The following is a 22,427-nucleotide window of genomic DNA, read 5'->3' as shown; positions in this document are numbered from 1 at the left end:
GAACCCACCTGAATCATGGAAGAGAATAACTTGTATCATGATGATTCGTGCCCGCCATCAAAATAAGGATATTACGACTGCTGCCCAATGCTCCCTGAATACAGTAAAAACAATCAGGCATGAACTAGAGACTTGCAATGGTGACTACGAGGATGTAGCAAGAAGAAAAATCCCTAGCAGACGATCTGATTGCGTTCGTACAGCAGAATTCCTCGCAAATCTGCAGGAACAGGTGTTGAAGAACCCTGGCATTGGAATTCGGGCTTTGTTCGTGGAGTTGCTAACTGTAGTCAAGCCCTGGATAACAAGGGTAGCCAATGGTAGGCCGTATGTATGGCAGCAGGATTCGGCCCCTTGCCACACCTCTGGGAAAAGTCAAAAATGGTTGTCTGAAAATTTCTACGACTTCACCAGTCCAAATGTTTGGCCTCCAAACTCCCCAGACCTTAACCCCATGGATTATTTTGTATGGGGCGCAGTTGAAAAAGACACCAATCACACTTCCAGTAATACAAAAGCCCAGTTAATGGATAAAATTAAAACAGTTTTTGCGGCCCTTCACAGGGAGACTGTAGCATCAGCTTGTTCGAGGTTCCGAAGCAGAATTGAAGCTGTGATCGATGCTAATGGTGGTTATTTTGAGTAAATCTTGTTGATAGTATTGTAATTAACTCTGCCTGTAATGTTTTTTTGTCAATTCATTAAATTTAATAGATACAAAGAAGATTTTCTTTTTCCTTACGAAACTGTCAAATTTATCCCGAACACCCTGTATGTATATATATATATACACACACACACACACACACGCATCCTGGTTGGCTGAGTGGTTAGCGTATCTGCTCTCCAGCCAAAAAACTGCGGGTTCAAATCCTGCTGTGAGCATGGATGTTTGTGATTGTCTGTGAAAATACTAGTAGTGGTGGTGGTAGATGGCGTTGGTGTAGATGCGGTTTGTTGTAGTTGGTGGATTGAGTGGTTGAGACAGAGAATTGTAGAGTAGGTGCCCTCCCTCGATGAGTCTTTGGACTCCCTGGAGGTGTCATGTAATAATAATAATTGGGGGAAGCAAAGCAAAGCCTTTTCATCTCTTGCCAAAGCAATTGGTCATAACTTTTGCCTAACACTATTCCCACCCATATCATACCCAGATGGCTCTATTGCATCATCACCAACAGAAAAAGCTGATCTCCTGGCTTCACACTTTGTCTCCAATGTATGCATAACTGACAATAGTAAATACTCCCAACCATTCCAGCTGCCCAACATACAATGCCCCCCATATCCTTTTGCCAGAAACATATTGCCTAAATTCGACCCAAAAAGAGTCTCCTGGCTCCAATGGCATTCCTCTGATTTTCCTGAAGGTTTATGCACCAGAACTGACTCATATTCTATACTCTCTTACTCCATGGGTATTTATCCCACAGCTAGAAACTGGCCAATCCATTCCCAGGAAGGGCAACAAATCACTGCCATCTAAATACTGCCCTATATCAAGCGATGGAGAAACCCATCAATTCCTAACTCTTACACTAGCTTGATCGCTATTAAGCAACCACCTGTATGGATTCCATTGCTGCCAATCAACTGGAGATCTACTCTCATATATCATGCATCTCTGGATAAATGCCATGGAAAAATTTGGTGAATCTCAAGTGATTGCACTTGATATCTCCAAAGCTTTTGACCGGATCTGGCACAAAGGCTTGCTAAGCAAACTCTCATCATTTGCACTGTATCAGGACTTGCAGTTGGATTGCCAGCTTTCTGTCTGGACGTATACTATGTGTGCAATGATAGATGGTTCCTTATCCTCTCACCATCCAACTAATGCTGGGGTTCTACATGGTTCTGTTCTCTCACCAATCCTCTTATATATCAATGAACTACTTCAGTTGACCTCCAACTCAATACATAGTTTTGCAGATGATAGCAAACTGTACTCCTCCTTTTTATCTGATAAACCTTACCTTACACAACTCACCTCAAAATACAGAGCATCAACCACCACTGCCCTCAATTCTGATCTTCAAGCCATCCTCCAATGGGACGATAATCTTGTCAATTTTAATGCTAGCAAAACTCAGTTCTGTCTTATTTCTCAAAAAATTAACCATTTTACCCAGTATTATTTTTGATAACACTCAAATTTCCACAAGATGTGATTTCTCTTCTTGGAATTACCTGACATTAAGCCTCTCCTGGCATAAACACATTATATAAACCATTGCATCCTCAGCTTCCAAAAAACTATGATTTTTCTTTCGCTCAAGACGTCACTTCTTCTCTGAACAGCTGTTAAGAGTGGAGCTCATAAAAGCTCCCTCAAAATGCTTTACTCAATACAGAGGAGAGGAATTAGATTGAGTAACTCACTCCGCTCCCCACTTTCACACAGACATTTGTTCTCTGCAACTTGTGTATTCTATAAACATCATCATCAAATTCCTGACATGTACCCTCAAGGGGTGTACAGGATATGATAGTACTACATTAAAAATTTACATTATTACTAACTTCCTATCTACAATTTTTCTCCAAATCAGTCTATTACTTGTCAAGACTCCAATATTATCATTATCAAATCTTATATTTCTATTGTCTAAGCCACATTGTACCGTATCAATTTACCTATATCTTGGTCTTCCTCTGGGTCGTTCTCCTGGGTCATCCCTCTGTCCAGGCTTTCTCAACTATGCAGTGCAGCCACTGTAAGACTTTCATACCACCATACTTCAGCATTTCTGGTCGAATATCATCTACTCCTGCAGCCTTTCCACATTTCAAGCCTTTGATGGTTTTTTCTACTTCAAGTATGGATATGTATTCTTGACTGCATGCTGTTGAGTGCTTTTTACCACTGTGCTATCACTGCTTGTTTCATTTAGCAATTTTTCGAAGTAATTACTCCATACTTCAAGGATATCTTTTTCTCCTGTTTTCATATCACATTTATCATTTCTAATTCCTTTTACAGCACTCTTTCCTCCATTTCTAGGCTTCTTCAACAACCTCCAGAATATCTTACCACCTTCTTGATATTTATTTTCTATGTTCTTGCCAAAGTCCACCCATGACTTTTGTTTAGCTAGTTTTACACAGTGTTTAGCTTTCTTACATTTGTCTGTATTCTCTAAGAGCACAAGCTGACTTATTTGCCAGGAACTTTTCATATGCTTTCTTCTTTTCCTTCACTGCCTCTTTAACTTCCTATGTCCACATTGAGTTTTGATTTTTCTATCCTTGCAGACTACCTCACCACATGCCTCTCTGGCTGAATTAATTAGGATTTTCTTCAAGGCTTGCCACTGAATTTCCGAGGTTTGGTTCCTGTTCTCAAACTCTTTCATTTTTTCTTCAATAATCCTTGTGTATGTTAGTCTACAGTTCACATTTGAGAGCTGCTCAACTTTTATTTGCTTTAAGACTTTCTTACATGTTATTCTTTCCAATATGAAATTCAATTTTATCCAGCTCAAGACTAAATAGTGATCACTTCCAATTTCAAATCCTCTGTACACTCTGGTGTCCTGCACCAGGGAGAAAACATCACTATCAACAATAACATAATCAATGAGACTTTTCTTATTCCTTGCCTCTTCTCTCCATGTGAATATGTGCACATTTTTATCTTTATTATTAGCTTTGCTCTTTTCTCCAAATTTATCCAAAATATTTTTGTATATCTGACAATCATTTCCTACTCTGCTATTCAGATCCCCAACAAGGACCAACTTTCCTTTTTCATTGTGTCAGTTGTTTTTTCTAAAGCATCAAAAAATTCCTCCACTTCTACCTTAGTAGAACCTTCTGTGGGACCATAGGCACACATAAGTCTCATTGTCCAATTCCCCATTCTCATATTTGCCCACATCACTCTACTTGAGACTGCCTGCCATTCAAGAAGATTAGCCTCGTATTTTGTGTTGAATACTATGGCTACTCCTTCTTTTCCTTGATTGTCATTGCCTGAATATAACATTTTGTATTTATTGCTCAGAAAGATCTCACCAGTTTTTGTCTTTTTTGTTTCAGTCACCCCTATTATGTCGATCTGGTACTAATCTAATTCCTCAGCTAGCTCCATTTCTTTGCCATTCAGGCTTATGTTGATAGTACCGATCTTTAACACTGGCGATGTTGAGTTGGGGTGTGTTTTCAGATCCACGGCAAATGTTCATCTGAAAGAGCATCAATAATTCCCCCACTTAGTACTAAATCCATTGGAACATGTACAGTTGCTGCTGCCCAAATTCCTTTCATAGTACACCTTGACATGGACAGAACAAGTTTCTTTTCCTCCTCCTTCATACCTGCTACTGCTGTACTGTGGAACAGTCTTCCCTCTGATGTATTTCCCAAGGAATACAATGTATAGGCTATTAAATCAAATGTAAACAAGTGTTTTTCCTTTCCCAACCCACTACCCATATACTGTACTAATGTACTGTATATGGTAGTAGACAGTAGGTTCATCAACCAACCTCTCTTATATGGGCTCAACTTAAAAAAAAAAAAAGAGAAAAAAAAAAAGGAAATCATCATTCACTATACCATAAATAGCTTGTCTTGTAAAATGAGTTTAAGGCATTTGGGCTTCTGCTACAAATGGAAAATTAATTTATCCAACCTTTAATTCTGAATTAAGATGAAACCTGTACAAAAGTGCACATATAATTTTCTGGTAAACCTGAACTAATTAGAAATATGAACAACAGTTTATTGTAGTTATCTTTCAATATGACTCTCATGCTACAAGAATGAGATAGAAAACAGTGAAATAATCAACAAAAAGAACACTATGTTCTGTTACCAAATAGGTATGAAAGCAAAAAGGCTGCGTTGACTGGCCAAGCAGTTAGCATACCAACTTTCCAACCATTAAGCTGTAGGTTTGAATATCATTGTGAATGTCTTTTGGTGGGAAATGCATTTCTTCACTCAGGTTAGACCACTACACTCATCCCAAGAGTGATGTCGTTTTTTATACTGTACTTGTCAAATGTGTCTGAGCTTGTCTAAACATGAATTTTTAAAGCTTTACAAGTACTCCTAAGCTGAGGCAGCCTCATTCTAAGGAATTTCACCTTGCAAGAACATCATACATATGTTATTGCTTAAATAACCCCTTATTACTATGGGAGAACACTGAAGAATGCATTAGGCACATCATGCGTTATGAGTTCAAACAAGTCAACAATATGCAGTCAAGCTAACACTATGCAGGAAGTGCATGTGATAATGTTTTGAATGTACAAAAGTGCCAGCAATGGTTCCAAAAATTTCAACAAGGGGACTTTAGCTTGAAAGATTCCCCTCGCTCTGGTCATCCTGTCTCTCTCGATAATGATATGCTGGAAGCCACTATTGCAAGAAAAGAAATGGCAATGCAACTGTTGAAGATTTATCAAAAGATCTTAATTCATCATCATCGACCATCCATCGCAATTTGCAAGAACTTGGAATAGTGTCTAAGCTCAGCAAGTGGATTCCTCACAAACTGACGAACAACAATGAAGAGAGGAAGTCAACTTCTACATTGCTTCATTCTCGAGAGGTTCAATCTCAGATTTTGAGTTGTGTAGTCAACAGTGATGAAAAGTGGATACTTTACAAGTGTTAAGCACCAAAGACAGTGAGTTCATTCAGAGGAACAGGCTAAACCTCAGCCAAAACAAGACCTTCGCTCTCAGAAGCATTTGGAAGTGTTCGGTGGGATATGACTAGTATTATACACTTTGAACTCTTGCAACAAAAACCAAACAATCATAGCCTGAAGTATACTGTGAACAACTCAACTGACTGAATGAAAAACTGAAAGAAAAGAGGTGTTCTCTAGTCAAATGAAAGTGTTGTTTTTCACCATGATAATGCATGCCCTCATAGTGCAAGAATCACCTGTACCAAGATTGAGGAACTCGGCTGGGAAAAGCTTCCGCATCCTCCATATTCCCCTGATCTTGCACCTTCAGATTACCACTTATTTCGAAGTTTGCAACATTTCATTAATAAAAAAACAATACGATGCATTAGAGGCACTGATATTGAGCATATGCGACTTCTTTACCTCCAAACCTTCTGAATTCTATAGAAATGGCATTACAAAGCTTTCACATCGTTGGGAGAGTATTACTGATTCAAATGGAGAATATATACTTGATTAAATTAGCAAGTGATTTATCTTTAATATCCTTTCAAAACTTAATGCTAAAAATGCCATTACTTTTGGGATGACCTGATATTTATTCACAGTACTAATGTATTTTAGTTTCTCGTAGACAGGCTTATACGTTGGTTATGCATTTCTAAATCACTTAGAGAATTGAACAACGTAGATACGAATATAAATTAAATTATACTTTAATAAATATTTCCGATATTTTGGCAACGTCACGTTGCCATTTTCAAAAGGAACTTACAAAAAGGCACGTGCACGCAGGCACTACAACACAGTAACTGAGAATGAAGATATGAAGCTATCGTTCTCCTAGAAGTCCTGATGGTGCCCTCTAGCGGGCTAAGTAGGTGTTCTTGGCCGTTGGACTGAAGGTCTGCTGATGTAGGTTTCCCAAATTTGAGACAGTCTCATGCAGTCAAATTTGTTGAGGTTTAGATCGTTTCTTAGGGCTGAGGCTGATTCCATAAATAGTCTTTCGAATTTGTATTTGCTACGGTGTATTACTGTAGCTTTCTTCCACCGTATTCTGTGGCTTCTATCCAGAGCATGGTCTGCAAGACCAGAATGGCTGTACTTGTGAAACCGGATGTAGTTCTTGTGTTCAGAAATTCTGATATTCGCTGTCCTGCCTGTTTGGCCAAAGTACGACAGTTTACAACTGCAAGGGACCTGGTATACACCAGGTAGGTCTAGGGGAAGTGGTTGGTCTTTGGTGGAGCGGATAAGGGATGCCAATTTTCTGTAAGGCCTGTAACAGGAGGTGAGGTCATGTTTTTTAAAATTTTGGTGATTTTTTCCGAGGTGCCTCGGATGTAGGGAATGGTGATGGATTTAGAGTAATCTTTGTGTGTGTGTGTGGGGGGGGGGGGGGGGGGGGGGGCTGTGGTTTGTAGGTTTTAATATTTTTTGGATTGGGGGGGGGGGGGGGGTAGCCATTGGCTGAGAAAGTGTTGAGGATGTGATTTAGTTCAGTGTTTAGGGCCATGTCGTTAGAGCAGATTAGTTTAGCCCTGTAGTATAGTGTTTTCACCACTCCATATTGTTGTGTGTGTGTGTGTGGGGGGAATTGTTGGTGAATGTATGGGTGGGTTTTCTATAAAAGTATAATTTTTTTAGAAAAGTTTAACTTTTCTATAAAAAGTATAATTTAATTTATATTCGGATCTACGTTGTTCAATTCCCTAAGTGATTTAGTAATGTATTTTAGGTTTATAACTTTGTGTGTGGGAGAAAAAATGTATTACCTTTAAGACTATTATTCTTGAGGAATGCTTTTCTCTAGGCAGCATCGTCAAGAAAGTGGAGTTCAACTTAGAAGACTCGATTTGGGACAAATCTTTTAATACAAGGGGAGGAAGAGGGGAGATGTCCTCCGAGATCAAGGTCATAAAGCTCTATTAATATATTATCTCTCTCTAGGTCATAAACTTCCCATATCAAAGAAAATCAGCACCAGGTTCACATATCAAAAATGAACCTTTGATGGATGCTTTTAGACGATCCAAAGCATCCAACAGTAATAATTTCCAGTGAAATCACATTGAGTTGAAAAAAGGCCACTGTTCCCCAGATATCACATAAGTTGAACAGCAACCATTTCTTCAAGAACTTATTTTGGAGTTAGAGCAATGGCAGTAAATGAGTTTTGAGAAGTACCCTAGCTTTGAAATGCAATAATCAACTTTATTTTTCTTTTTTTTTTACTATGAATCCAGAAGCTGCTCCTTTGTAGGAATTATGTTGCAGTTAACTACATACCAGAATCTATTATAACAAACTCCATAGGCACAATGCTAAAGAAAATTCACTATAGCAAACTATCCATTAGAACAAATGATTCTTGTGATCACCACATGCGAGTTGGTTACAATGAAAGTTAACTGTATAAAGTAAGAGTAGTGGATCTACAGAAGAAGAGGAGTGATGTTTTATCATTTCATAATGAATATCATTAGATCTTATAGCACTAGTATGGGAGATAAGAGAATTAACTGTTTTAGTCCATTTGAAGAGAAATAACCTGTTTTTTTTTTTGACTTCATCAAAAATAAGAAGGATCTGCAGGTAATTGCTGATGTTCTAGAAAAGCTCTCAGCAAAAATGTCTGCAAATACTTCAGGGATCATTAAGTAACAATGTCTCCATTACATTCCAGGTTCAATGAACGATGCACATTATATGACTCTTCATCTTCCAGATTTTAGCCCACATCACTTTTGGTTGTATAGGTTATACTTGATCCAAGCTTCTTTTTGGTTCTGGCATCTAACTGTAACATGCTTTGCTTGATCTTTATGACTTGATTTACACTCTTCCCAAACAAATGTACAGATGGTTTTGGAAGAGTCGAAATCAAGATATTTGGGATTGCAGTTGCTGCTACCTGGACAATGCAATTTTTTGCCTACGTTACTCCTTCAATGAAGTATGTTCATCATACCACCATAGAATTATACTTCACAAAATGTGGAAAAGTATTCCAGTCATGCTAGTCAATTTTTCACCATATTATCCATGAAAAAGAACTTTCTCCTGACAGAATACTAGGAAGTATAGCAAAATGATTGTCTCCATGTACATTTTGAAGCTTTAGCATCCCACAGAGTGATATTATTTCATTATGTCAGAAACAGGATTTGGTTGCCCATAAGAATGACTACTTCTCCAACAAAAAACCCATCTCTAGTTCTAGTCAAACTTTTTTTTTTTCCCTGTGAGAAACTAAGGTATTTTATCTCACAAAAACAGATAAACCAGTCAGAAAAACATGTGCAAATAACATGTTTCATATACTTGCTTTCAGAAAGAAAGAAAGAGAGAACCCTAAAATATCATTAATATTTTGAATTTATCTATATAGCGTCATTAAATAAGGACTTAGCTATTCTTTTGGTTTTGTAAATTTATCTGATTCCCCCCCAATGTAGGAAGTATGGACAGTTTGTATATGGTGGTCCCCTCCTCCTCAGGAAAAAATGTTTATTAAACCATTTGTTACTTCTCTGACACTGCATTTCTCCCCCTTCCCCAGTTCAGTGGACATGTTACCGTGTCCACTGAACATTACCGTGACCAAAAATAAACGTTATTGTGATCAAGAGAACTTACGGTACATAGAGCTGACAAGAATCTTTTAATCTCTTTCTGGCAAAAAATTAAAGGTATGTTGAAATGCTGAATATATAGAATGGTAGGAGGACATTTAACAACATAACTGATGCAATAACTAGAAAAGTAGAAAGCCTACAAGAGGTGGAAGCAGAACCACACAAAAAAAGTCATGTGCAATAGCTCTGATAAGCATGCCTCCCATTTTAACATGCTGCAGGTTTTCTACTTTTTGGAACCTTCAAAATCTGTGTTGGATGCAATATAATTTCTGGCAATTAAGATGCTTAAAAAATATGATGGTTGGTCATCAAGAGTAGGGTTTCCATATTATGTTATTCTTTGCCCAACAACACTACTAATGTGTACATTTACAACCCGTCATGAGTAGGATTCACATAACTGTTTCAAACTTTAGTGTAAAACAGGAGATTTTAATGAAAGCCAATTGCAGTAGTCTTGATTCTACTCTTGTACACCCTTGACACTCTTCTTGGAGAACCAATGATTGGAATGGGGAATAAATAGTTTGACTGGAAAATTGAAAAATATAAACCACCCAAGGAAATGAAGCTTGCACTTGGTATTCTTATAATGCTAGATATGCAAGTCAACATATGAATCAGAATGGATATTTAAGTGTTGCTCCATGAAAGAGAAATTCAATGCTAGACTGCAATCTGAACTGGCTAGAGGACAAACAACATCCCCAGTGTACTTAAGAGTCACTAATGAGGAACAGATCATGAGTGTTTGGAGAGGGGGAGGTTAAGATTATATGGTAGTCTGGTGGCCAGGTTAACAATTTGTGAGAGAGAGAGAGAGATAACTAGTGAAAAAAAATGACTCGGGATATCTACTTGCAGGATCCATCTAGGTGAAAAAAGGGGATGCCAGCTAGAATAGTGAGTATTTTAATCTCTGGGAAAAATGATTTGTGATTAGGAAAAAGTAGACTGGAGAAAAACAATATTTAAAGATTTAGGAAAAAGTAGACTGGAGAAAAACAATATTTAAAGAAAGGAATTCCAAAAATGTCCAGAATGATTGGTGGCATATGGAGAATAATAGAGAAACAGTAAATGAAGTTGTAGAATGAAGAAAAGAGATTCTAATACACATCTATTTTGATTCTAGGTAGCTTTCTGACATGGTATATGAAAATTAATGAATATCATCTTCAAACAAAAAAGTTGAAGAGGGTATAATTGAGAACTGAGATGAGCAATGTCTGAAAAAACCTGAAATTTCTTATGAGGAAAAGTGTTGTCTGGAAAAGCAAAAACTGAAATAAACTTCACTAAAGTTGAAACTTAAGACTTCTCAGCAAATCATGCCCTCAAACAATGCCCAACATTCTATTACACTGACTGCCTCTGGGCAAGCCTGAGTCTATTAGGTTCAGTCCAGTATACTGAGAAAAAATGCCATTAAGAAGAAGTGTGATCAAAGTGTCTAGAAAAAACAGACTACTGTTATTTTCTTTTTCTATTGTGAACTGGCTTCTGGGATGCTGACTGTTGAGGTAGAGGAGGAAAGAGTAGTGTCTTAACCATGTGACCAAATGCAGAACACATCAAAGTATCTTGGTCAGATAGAAAAGCAGCTTTGCAAGTATGGGGGAACACATTTTATAAGTGAAATTAAGGTATCAGAAATGGAGGAATAGCAGAATAAAGAAGTTATGCTATTTAAAACTAAATTTTGGGTGAAGTGAATGGAATTTATGTAAGATGAATTGTAGCCAATAAAGCAAGGAAGAGGATTTAAGATTTAGTTAATTGTTTGGCTAGTTTAAAGGAGGGGGGGTTGAATTCTGGATAATCTTTTGGGGGGGGAATACCTAATAGTTTGAGTTTTTTAAATAATTTAGTTAAAAACTCATTCATCCTTTAAAAAACTATGCTCCTTTCCATATCTCCTGCTTATAGTGCTGAGAAAGAATGTACATCTTGTATCACTTGTACAACTGCTAATTATGCACTAATTTCAAATCCACCAATCTTACAAAATTAGAATAATAATAATAATAAAATTTATAATTAATTTATAATCCCTCCCTTGTGAGCTTATATCACTTTCTCACAGATGTTCCATTTCAGTATTATGTCTTTTCTTATAATATAGGTACTTCCAGGGATGCTCATCTGCTGAACTGGCTTATTCATTCCTCTAGTAATAGTAATGCTTATTCATTCCTCTAAAAATAGTAATGGCTGGAGGTCAATGTATATTCACAGTTCAACTATAGGCCAACTGAATTAAGCATTTCATCTTCATTCGGTCTACTTCTGTTCAAAAAAAGCAACGAACTGGAGCAACGGATTGTGTGACTTCATGCTGTACAACAAATCACAAGCTACATCAGTACATACTACAGTGGACTGAAAATTCAAGGAAATTCTTTTTTTCAATGTAAATTCAAGGAAGTCTGTGAAATGCTTATCAATCAGCTAAATCTCAACAAAAATGACCTGAGAGTCAAGGATTTGGATGGTTCACCTACAATCCAATCCACATAACATCCGAAAAAAAGAATTTCCCACACATTAAAGACCAAAAGAAGAGAAATTTCACTGGATAATAACACAACTCCTAGGCAAAAAATTGAAATTTAAAGTAACAGGACTTTAAGAAACAAATTATTGTTGATGTAGTTTTACTAAGACAATTATGTTTATTTTTTTTTATTTTATAAAGGTCAAATGGTGAATTTTATTTAAATTTTAAAGTAAGTTCTTTAACTTGGTAGTGTGTATCCATAATTATTCATAATGATATATACAAAGGTTTTTTTTTTTTTTTATGTGACCCTCACCCACAAAAGGTTGTAAACCTGGCACATTAATGGGTTAAGGATTTTTTCTATTTTTATTAACTGCATATGGTGGTAGCAGATAGAGAGTTGAAGCTTAGAGAGCATATTGCTAAGGTTGCCACGGTAGTTCAAATAACTTGGCTACTGAAGAACACAAAAGTAGAGATAAGGATGTTGTGATTCCTTTTTATAAGGCCTTGATATGTCCACATCTGGATTACTGTGCTCAGGTTTAGTCACCCATGTTTCTTGGGGATGAGGAAGTAATGAAGAGAATAGAGTGACCAAGATGGCAGGCATGTGGTCTGTGAAATTCTCCCTACGTGGATAGATTGAGAGTTTGTGGTTTGCAGAAGTTGGCTGATAGGCAAAAAAAAAAGAGGGGATATGATAGAAACGTTTAAGTTACTTAAAGGGTTTTATAGATTGTTGCAGAGGAAATGTTTCAGCACTTAGCTAGAGGGGGGAAGAACAAGAGGTCATTCTTGAAAGTTGAGTAAGAGTGTGAGGACTTCAGATTTTTTGCTGAGAGTAGTAAATGAATGGAATGGTGAATAAATGAGCTGCCAAAGTCAGTTGTGAGTGCTTTGTCTGTTAATGGGTTCATGTAGAGGTGTGATAATTTGTGTGGATAATTTGGATCTCCTGCGATGAGTCTTTTGACTCCATGGAGATGCCTATACATTTTTTTTTTTTGTATTTTTTTTTTATAGTCTAGAAACAGTGCTCTAGAGACTGAAATGAACTTCTTTAAGCCATTTAAGAACACTTCTGGTCCTCCAATAAGTGTGTTGGTGGTCTCACACCAGATGATGAAATTCATTTTTCTCCTAAAGATAATCACAAATATCAATGCCCATAGTGACATTCAAACCCACAACCTGTTAGTTGGAAAGTGGATATGCTAACCACTCAGCCAACCAAGCCAGTCTGGTTGGCTGAGTAACTGGAAAATAACTGGAAGTCAATGACAGCTATTGACATACCTATGTTTTTCACTTATTCATTTCAATATATGGCTGATGAAGTATTATAATTATTAAATAACATTTTAAGAGAACAACTGACCTGTATGGATGAATCTCTGATATCTATAGCATATTCCTGTTTATCTTCAGTAAAATCCATTTTCAACAGTTTGGTGATTTTTGATTCCTAGATTAAAAAAAAAATTAATACACTTTAGTTGGGTTATTAACATAAATATTTCGGAAAGGGGGCCTCAGCCTCCCCTCCACAAATGAATCCTGAAATGGATGTTATTGAGGAAATATAAGGAACAGGGTAGCCCTCAGCAGTATGAGAAGTATAAAGCATAGAAATGGAAGGTGTTGAGTGTAGTGAGGAAGGAGAAATTGGTACATGAAAGGAGATTGGCTGAAACAGTAAAGCAAAATCTTATATATTTTCACTATATAATTTAAGAAAATTACAATGTACTAGGATATACATTAAAATAAATTTTAATATATTTCAATATTTGGCAACGCCACGTTGCCATTTTTAAGAATTTTTAAGTATTTATAACAGTGCCAGCCAAGCCTTACTCAGAGAACAAATTGGTGCCACTTGCCGTTTCCTCAGTGAAGCTAACTCAGCTATACAGGCACTCGAAGATGATCTTTCAAGCACCTTAAGCCATGAAATTTGGTCTATTTTATACGACATCTCGTGCACTGCAGCGGAGAAAGAATTTAAAAAAGTATGAGATCGACACATCAAAAATTTGAAAATTAAAAAAAGGACTCAATCTCGAAACCGCAACTTCCTACCGAAACGGTAGTTAACCTGTCGTCACTTAGTGTGAAACCTGAAGCACTCGACACCCTCGCACGTGGCCACAACTTCGCCGTTGCGCCCAGAAGAATACGTGCTGAGGATATTATGATACGAATTGAATGAGGGATTCAACACTTTCCAAGGCATGTCACCAACGATATTAGACTGGATGTAGCTTGTGTTCTGACCAAAGCTAAACCACCTAAAACCAACATGCCCAGTAAAGAAATTAAATCTCTATTAGAATTAAAGAAAAACAAGAAAATAATAATCACCAAAGCTGATAAAGGGAATGCCACAGTATTGCTTAACCAAAAAGATTACACAGGTAAGCTGAAATCCCTATTGTTAGATCGGGCTACTTACCTCCCTATCGAGTACAATCCCACCAACTCACAAATTAGAAAACTCCATAGTCTCCTTAAGAAGGTCACTTCTTGGCCTGTGGAAATCATTAACAAATTAAAACCATATAACTCCATACCCCCCAGTATTTATGGACTCCCAAAAATTCACAAGGAAAATGTGCCATTACGTCCCATAGTGGATGGCACTGATTCCCCCACATACAAACTAGCTAAACATTTGGCCAAAGCTCTCTCACACTATACTGGCAACACACCTTCATACATAAAAAACTCAGCCCACTTCAAAGCCAGCATAGAAAACCTTACACTCAAACACACTGACATTATGGTCAGTTTTGATGTCTCCTCCTTATTCACAAATGTCCCACTCAAAGAATCCTTAGAGCTAATCCAAGCTAAATTTCCTCCCGATATCACAGCCCTATTTCAGTTCACAATGAACTCAGGCTATTTTGTTTGGCAAGGAAAATTCTACAAACAAATAGAAGGGACAGCCATGGGTTCTTGACTCTCCCCACCCTTGGCCAACTTTTATATGGAGACTTTTGAAGAAAAAGCCTTAAACTCTGCCCCACAAAAACCAACCGTTTGGCTTCGCTATGTAGATAATGTGTTCGCTATTTGGCCACATGGCTCTAATGCACTCCTCTCCTTCTTAACACACTTAAACAACCAACACCCCAGAATCAAATTCACCCTGGAAGAGGAAAAACAACTGAATTCCTTTCTTAGACACACTAGTCACCTGCCAACCTGATGGAACCTTGGTTTTCTCAGTATATTGAAAACCCACCCATACAGGTAGATACATTCACTAACAATCCCACCACCCCTCTTCACAACAATATGGAGTCATTAAGACACTACACAACAGGGCTAAACTTATCTGCTTGAATGACAATGCCCTAACCAAACCACATTCTCAACACTTTCTCAGCCAATGTCTACCCCCCCCCCCAAAAAAAAAATCCAAAAATTATTGAAACCAGTAAACCACAAACCCCCTCACCCCCTTCACAACAAGGATTACTCTAAATCCATCACCATACCCTATATCCGAGGCACCTCGGAAAAAATCACAAAAATCCTAAAAAAACATAACTTAACTGCTTGTTACAGACCATATAAAAAACTAGCATCCCTTATCTACTCTACTAAAGACCTCCCCCCCCCCCCAGACCAATCTGGTATATACCAGATCCCTTGCAGCTGCAAGCGGTCCTACTTTGACCAAACAGGCAGGATAACAAATATCAGAATTTCAGAACACAAGGACTACATCCGGTTTCACCAGTACAGACACTCTGGTCTTGCTGACCATGCGCTGGATACCTGCCATAGAATATGGTGGAAGAAAGCCAGGATAATACACCGTAGCAAATACAAATATGAAAGACTTTTCATGGAATCAGCTTCAGCCCTAAGAAACAATCTAAACCTCAACAAATTTGGCTGCATGAGATTGCCTCAAATTTGGGAAACCTACTTCAGAAGACCTTCAGCCCAATCGCCCAAGAATACCAACATTGCCTGCTAGAGGGCACCATCAGGACATTAGGAGAAATAATAGCTTCCTACTTCTTCCTCACTTACTGTTTAGTTGTGCCTGCGTGCACGTGTCTTGTGTTCTTGAAAATGGCAACGTGACGTTGCCGAAATATTGAAATATATTAAAATTTATTTTAATGTATATCCTAGTACGTTGTAATTTCCTTAAATTATATAGTGAAAATGCGTAACCAACCAACATCTAAGCCTTTCCACAAAAATCTTATATAACTCTACAGTTATGTTGCTAGTAGAAGAAAACATGAATATGGGAGACTGACTTTAGTTGCTTTACACTGAACAAAGATCACATTTGATGAAGATGAAATGGAAATATTCAGTGACTATTTCATTAGTGTATTTCATGCATTGGGGGGGGGGGTAGTACTGAATAACAATAGAGAGGAGGACAGAAGATTGATAGTTCAAGAATGGGAAGCATTTAGATTATTAAGCAACCTTGATGATAATAGGGCTACAGGACTATATGGGATATTGCAACGTATACTTAGTATCCCACAACATATTCCTTGCCTTGGTTGTTCCAAGTCAAAGGAATAATAGTGTCACTACATAAAGAAGAATCAACATTAGTAATGTCTAACTCTAGGCCAGTGTGTAGTAGTGGTGTTAGAGACAGAATACAAATTTGGATTGGTAGGAATGAAAGCTTTTGAGATACAACATGGATGTGTTAAGGAGAAGTCTTGCTTTAGTAACTTGGTTATATTTTATAATAGGGTGACTAGTGTATTGGGCAGAGGAGATGATTGTACAGTGATTTATCTGAACTTTGCTAAAGCATTTGCTAGAGTATCACATGATAAACTACTGATGAAATTAATGCAAGATGGTAGATAGTCAGTTGGTAGCTTAGTTTCAGATATGGTTGACTGATAGGAGCCAGTGAGCTGTGTATAGAGGTACAGTGTCCTGAAAAAAGAAGGTGACAAGTTGGGTAAGCACAGGTCTTTTCTGGTACCTCTTTTCTTTAATTTATATATCAATGATATACCTCAAGATGTGAGAGGAGAGATTCTGGTTTGCTGATTATGCTAAATTATGAAGAGCATTGTGGAAGTTCCGATGTGGTGATGTTAGATCCTGAATGGAGGATTTTCTAAGAAGTTGTTCATTCAGAATCTAACATGAAAATTTTAACTAATTTAAGATACCTGCACACCAGCAGAAAGTAAGAAAGACCTTGTTTGTTGTATATGAGAATGTGCATTAATATGTGTAATGTATTAGAAATATTTTCTGTCAAACGGAAGACTAAATTTGAGAATTATGTCAAATTAGTGATTCTATGTAAAAGAAATATTAGCTTAAATTTGTGTCCTACTAAGCTATCTAAAATAACATAAGTCGCCAGACAGGTAATGAGTAACAGCTCAAAGGTCACATCTGGACCGCACGCAGCGATCATAACGCCGGAAGCTGGTGTACGTGGAAAGAAACATAAGCGCACTTTCCTCGAAGACAGCACCTAACAGCAAAAGGGAGAGTAAGGGATCAACCTAAGTGCATTAAAAGTAAAGGGTCGTGCAAAAAAGGATATAGCAAAAAGTGGGCGCTAGAACACAGAATATAAGGCAATGCATGCCATATTTCAAGGCTTTTTTCTGGATTTTCATCTCGAGGATTCTTGACTGGTGGTCGGAGAAAAGACGAGTCAGGGTGCAAAGATGTCGGACAGTGGGCCGCTTTTCTGATTGTGCTGGAGAAGATTCCACGTGGAGCCGTAGCCGTATGTAAATCATCAGCCTATGCAGAATCGTGCCAGTTGCTGGATGTCCCATCGGAAAGGAGCAGAGATAGCATTCAGTCGCAGCAGAAACTAGTTCGTGTCTGGCAGCAGTAGAAAGAACGACGTAGCCAAAAGGCCAGGCGCTGAGATAGTCAGTCGAGGGATGACCAGAACAACACGTGGTAGTTAATAGACCTTCGGAAAGAACTGGGTAATGAGACCTTTGTTATATGTTATGGAAGTGAAAGAAGATAGAAATTTATTTGATTAAGTAATGTGGACAATCCTTTAGAGAACTTTGATAAGATTTCGTATTTTGAAACAGCTAATTCTGTTGGACAAGGAACTGTCAGGAACGAATCTCTAATTGAATGTGACTGAAATGATAAGTGGATTTTGTTTAGTAGATAATCTTAACTGAGAAAGCAACAAGTTGTGTAATATGTACTTTATGAATAGCATGCATGAGAGGATCTTAATTTAGTGTGATATTGTCATTGCTTTCCATTGTTTTTGTATGATTAACATTTTGATCTGTCTAGGCGAATTTGATTAATTTAGAATTTTTTAACTATCTTGGCATGAGATTTAACTTAGCAAGAGATTTAGAAGTTTTAGTATTTTGATTCAATTTAGTTGTACTTGTCTTTTAGTTCCAATAAAGATGTTTTATTGCATATGCCTGAGTCATGCCTGAATTCGAGATATCAAATTACCACTTATGAAATTAGAACCTTAGCGGGAGAAATTTTAGATATATATATTTAAGTAATAGATCATTGGTCACGACTACAAAGTACCGATATCTATTTAAGTGTATGTTAAGAGTGTATGCCAATGAATCTAGGAATATTTCCCTGAACTTGGATTAACTCCTGTTATAGGATACTGGCTGGTGCAGTATAATACAAATTTTCCAGTATCCGAAAAGTGAATATCCTTGGGTAGATTCAAGTTAGGCTACACATAAGAAAAGATAATGGAGGTTAATGAGGTATATAAGTTTAGAAATTAGAGAGAAACAATGACGTAACACTGATGAATGGGGATGTCACAATTCAGTGTTTCTAATTCCATCTTCTCCAGCTAAAGTGCATAACTTTAGCCAGAGAAGATGGAATGAGGTTTATCAGATTGGAAGAACTTTGCTTTAGGAAGTGCAGGAGGCAATGATTCTAGAGATCTTTGGAGATAGGGAAATGAAGTTCAGGAGGCACATCATGAAAGTTGTAATGATTAACCAAAATACTGCTGCCATAATGTGAAGAACCCTTCCACTGTAAGGCAAATCTAGTCTTGTTTGGATTTCTGTGCACATATCAGGTCACCTGACTATATTGGTGATAAGGAAACACTGGAGAGAGTAGTACTGAAGCAAATAACTAAGACTTCTTAGGACTCTGGGATGTTGGGTATGAGGAGAGATTAAGGGAATATGGTCTGCAGAACATGGTAGGCAGCAGGAGGAGATGATATGACTGAGATGTATAAGCCAGTGAAGGAGTCTATAGACATGGAGTGATTATTGCAAAGGGTAGAGGGTGATGGGGAAAAAAAAGAGGTCATGGAAGTAAATGAAAAGGAGAATTTTTTGCATTTTTGGTGGTGAATGAGCAGAATGCATTGCTTGAGTGGGTGGTGAGCACTCCAATACCGAATGTCTTTAAGGCATAAAAATAGTAGTTATAGTGTTCTAGTAGTATATCAGTGTTCGACCTCACACAATGAGTCTTCAAACTCCAATATTCTATCCAAACTTCTGTTTTGTTTTTATAAATTTTTACTTTGTCAAAAAATTTTATTAAAATGCATAGCTAATTAATATTTAATTTTCCAGTCCAGTTCAAAAATTGTCTGGTCCCTGAAATACAGCAATGCTAATACTTGCAAATGAGCTAATACAGAATACCATGGGTTCTAAATCTGGTTTTGCTTTTGTTTAACAGGATATTAGAACAGCGTTTATATGGTATGCTGTGATATAACCAAGTATAATGTGGTTGTCAATTCTCCTCTTGGAAACTCGGACCACAACCTCATACAAGTCTCTTTGGCCACAGAACAACCTTCACCCACCAGCTCACAGTCTCGTGTCCTTTGGCACTACAAAGGTGCAAACTAGGTGGGACTCTATAACTTCTATTCCTCCTTCCCATGGTCCAAATACTGCTTCAGATCTTCTGATCCAAACACCTGCTCAGACCAAATAACAGAAAACATCCTCACAGGAATAAAGGCATTCATCTCTTATTCCACTCCAAATTTTCAGTCACCATCCAAGCCTTGGTTCTCAAAAAAAAGTGTGCAAATGCTGTAAATGAGAAAAAAAAAAAAAAAAAAAAAAAAAAAAAAAAAAAAAAAAAAAATCTGCTTATGACAATTGGCTCAAGACCAAAACTCCAGCTGTCTCCCTCTCTCTATACTACAGCTTGCAACAGAATCATTGCCAAGGCCATTGGGTGCAACTTCTGCCCACCCAGGTTTCCATCACGCTCACATCCCTGCACTCCACAAGCAATGGCTCTCTTCATATCTCCCAAAGTCTTCCAACAAAAAGAAATCCGAAGGATCCTTAATATGCTGAACACAAACAAGGCATCTGGTCCTGATGGTATCACATCTATTGTGTTAAAAAGTTGTGCCCTAAAACTAACACCTAGCCTGTATTGCCTCTTCAATCTATATGTTATTATACTTACTTACTCACCCATATATATATGATACTAATGTACTATAGGTTGATCAACCAACCTCTCGTGTATGGGCTCAACATAAAAAAAAAAATATATATATATATATATATATATCCAATTCAACTGGCATCTACCCTACAACATGCAAAGAGGTCCACATCCACCCATCTCAAAGAAAGGTGATAAAAGTCAACTAACAAACTACCGTCCAATTGCTCTCACAAATTATGGAGAAGGGCATCAGCAACAAACTCTTGAACCACCTAGAGACATATCAACTAATGAGTGACCAACAGTATGGATTCCACCAGTTGCAATCTAAAGTTAATCTTCTTGATTTCACCACACACCTATGGACTCAGGCCATGGAGAAACTCACATGGTTGCCCTCAAAATTTCAAAGGTATTTGATCACATTTGGCACAGGGGCCTAATCACCAAACTGCCATCCTATGGTCTGCCTTTTTCACACTGTAACTGGATTGCAAACTTTCTCACTGGTCTCTCACTAAGTGTCATGGTGGAAGGTTTACTCTCTCCTCAGATTTCCCCACCACTGCAGAAATACCCCAGGGTTCTGTTCTTTCATTTACTCTCTTCCTCTTGCACATAAATGACCTGCTCTCAAAGCCTTCCAATCTTATCCATAACTTTGCTGAGAATAATACACTCCATTCCTCCTTTTCATTTGATAAATCTTGTAGTGCTCAAGTATTAAAATCTTCAAGATCTACCATGACCAGGGACCTGAACTCAGATCTCCTAGCTATATCCCAGTGGGGCAAGGACAACCTTGTAAACTTCAATGCCACCAAAACTCAGTTCTGTCTGATCTCCCGTAAGAAAGAGCTCGCATCCCTCCTCCTTACTTTCAGTAATACTGAGTTATCCAAACACAATCAGATTTTTCTTCTTAGACTGACCTGCATCTCTCATCATTCCTGGCAAAACCATATTTTAACTATAGCTTCTGCAGTCGCCAAAACTCTTTGTGTACTTTTTTGCACAAGACACTACTTCACACCTCCATAGCTGCTAACTCTATACAAAGATCTGCCCAGACATGGAATATTGCTCCCATTTTTGGAATGGTGCACCGAAATCCTCTCTAAGATTGCTCGATTCTATCCAGAAGAGGACAATCCAACTTATTAATAATCCATCTCTCAGATGTTCAGTTTCTGTCTTGTGACTCTTCTACAGATACTTTCATGGACATTGCTCTGCTGAATTGGCCACTATTATTCCTTCTATTCGTGTGTCATCCAGAAGGTTGGCTATCATGATGTGACTCATGGTTGACTACAGACATAAACGACATGTGGTGAGGACCCTAACTCTTCCACATATTGTCATAAGTATTCATGACTGTACATCCATGTGTATTCATGAGGCCAGTTTGCCTGTTCTGAGGGATGAAAAACCAGTTTCCAGGTGAAAAAAACCCTCTACCTCCGTACAAGACCAGCTAACTCACCTTTAGTCAATAGATGATGACTTATGCCATGGACGGCAATCAAACCCAGGTCTTTCCAAAACGGGCTTCGTCTATACTGTCTCTCATTATTCCTTCACTCTCCTCCAAAATCATTAAAACAACAGCCACTGCTAACAAAAATCCTTTTACAGTGCATCTAAAAACTCACCAAATCAACTTCACTACCTCCTCTTTCATTCTTTCTACTTCTAGCCTTTGGAAGAGTCCTCCCCCCACTCTGTTTTTTCCAACAATTACAACTCTCAGCTGTTCAAGCAAAATGTGAACAGACTCTTCCTTCCTCTTCCTCTGCTCACACACAGCATTCATGTGCTATAGGTCTTGTGGCTTTTCATGTGTGGATCAGATATAAAAAAAAAATAATTATTTCTATAATCATGAGATATTTAGAATAGTAATAAATACTACTATAAATGCCCATATTTCACAAGAACACTGTTCACTGGTAATGTTCATCATCATCCGATTCCTGATATGTACCCTAAAAAGGTGAAAGGATATTATGATAGGCCCATACAAACAGTTTACATTACTATTCATTTCCTACTTACAACTTTCAAATCAGTATGTTATCTGTCAGATCCATATTTCAGTCATCTAACTGCATCAATCCACTTAAACCTTGGTCTTCCTTTGGGTCCATTTCCTGCGAGCATCAAACACCTGTCTGAACCTTTCTACTCC

At 37.7% G+C, this 22,427-nt stretch overlaps 1 protein-coding gene across 4 annotated transcripts in view; it reads right to left on the bottom strand.

Annotated features, from left to right (window-relative positions):
• Uggt (UDP-glucose-glycoprotein glucosyltransferase) overlaps positions 1–22,427 on the bottom strand; it is an 835,069-nt gene that overhangs the window by 621,827 nt on the left and 190,815 nt on the right. For all 4 annotated transcript variants that reach the window (XM_090403047.1, XM_090403050.1, XM_090403049.1 and 1 more), the window contains exon 12: positions 13,176–13,262. In XM_090403047.1, coding sequence (XP_090259173.1) covers positions 13,176–13,262 — 87 coding nt within the window. The remainder of the gene's footprint in view (positions 1–13,175; positions 13,263–22,427) is intronic.

This window comes from Typopeltis vanoorti, chromosome 13 (genome assembly GCF_054136105.1).
Source record: "Typopeltis vanoorti isolate ZY-2024b chromosome 13, IOZ_Tvanoo_1.0, whole genome shotgun sequence".
NCBI classification, from domain to species: Eukaryota; Metazoa; Arthropoda; class Arachnida; order Uropygi; family Thelyphonidae; genus Typopeltis; species Typopeltis vanoorti.
Note: the sequence above shows the minus strand (reverse complement) of the source record. Positions and strands in the feature narration are given on the sequence as shown.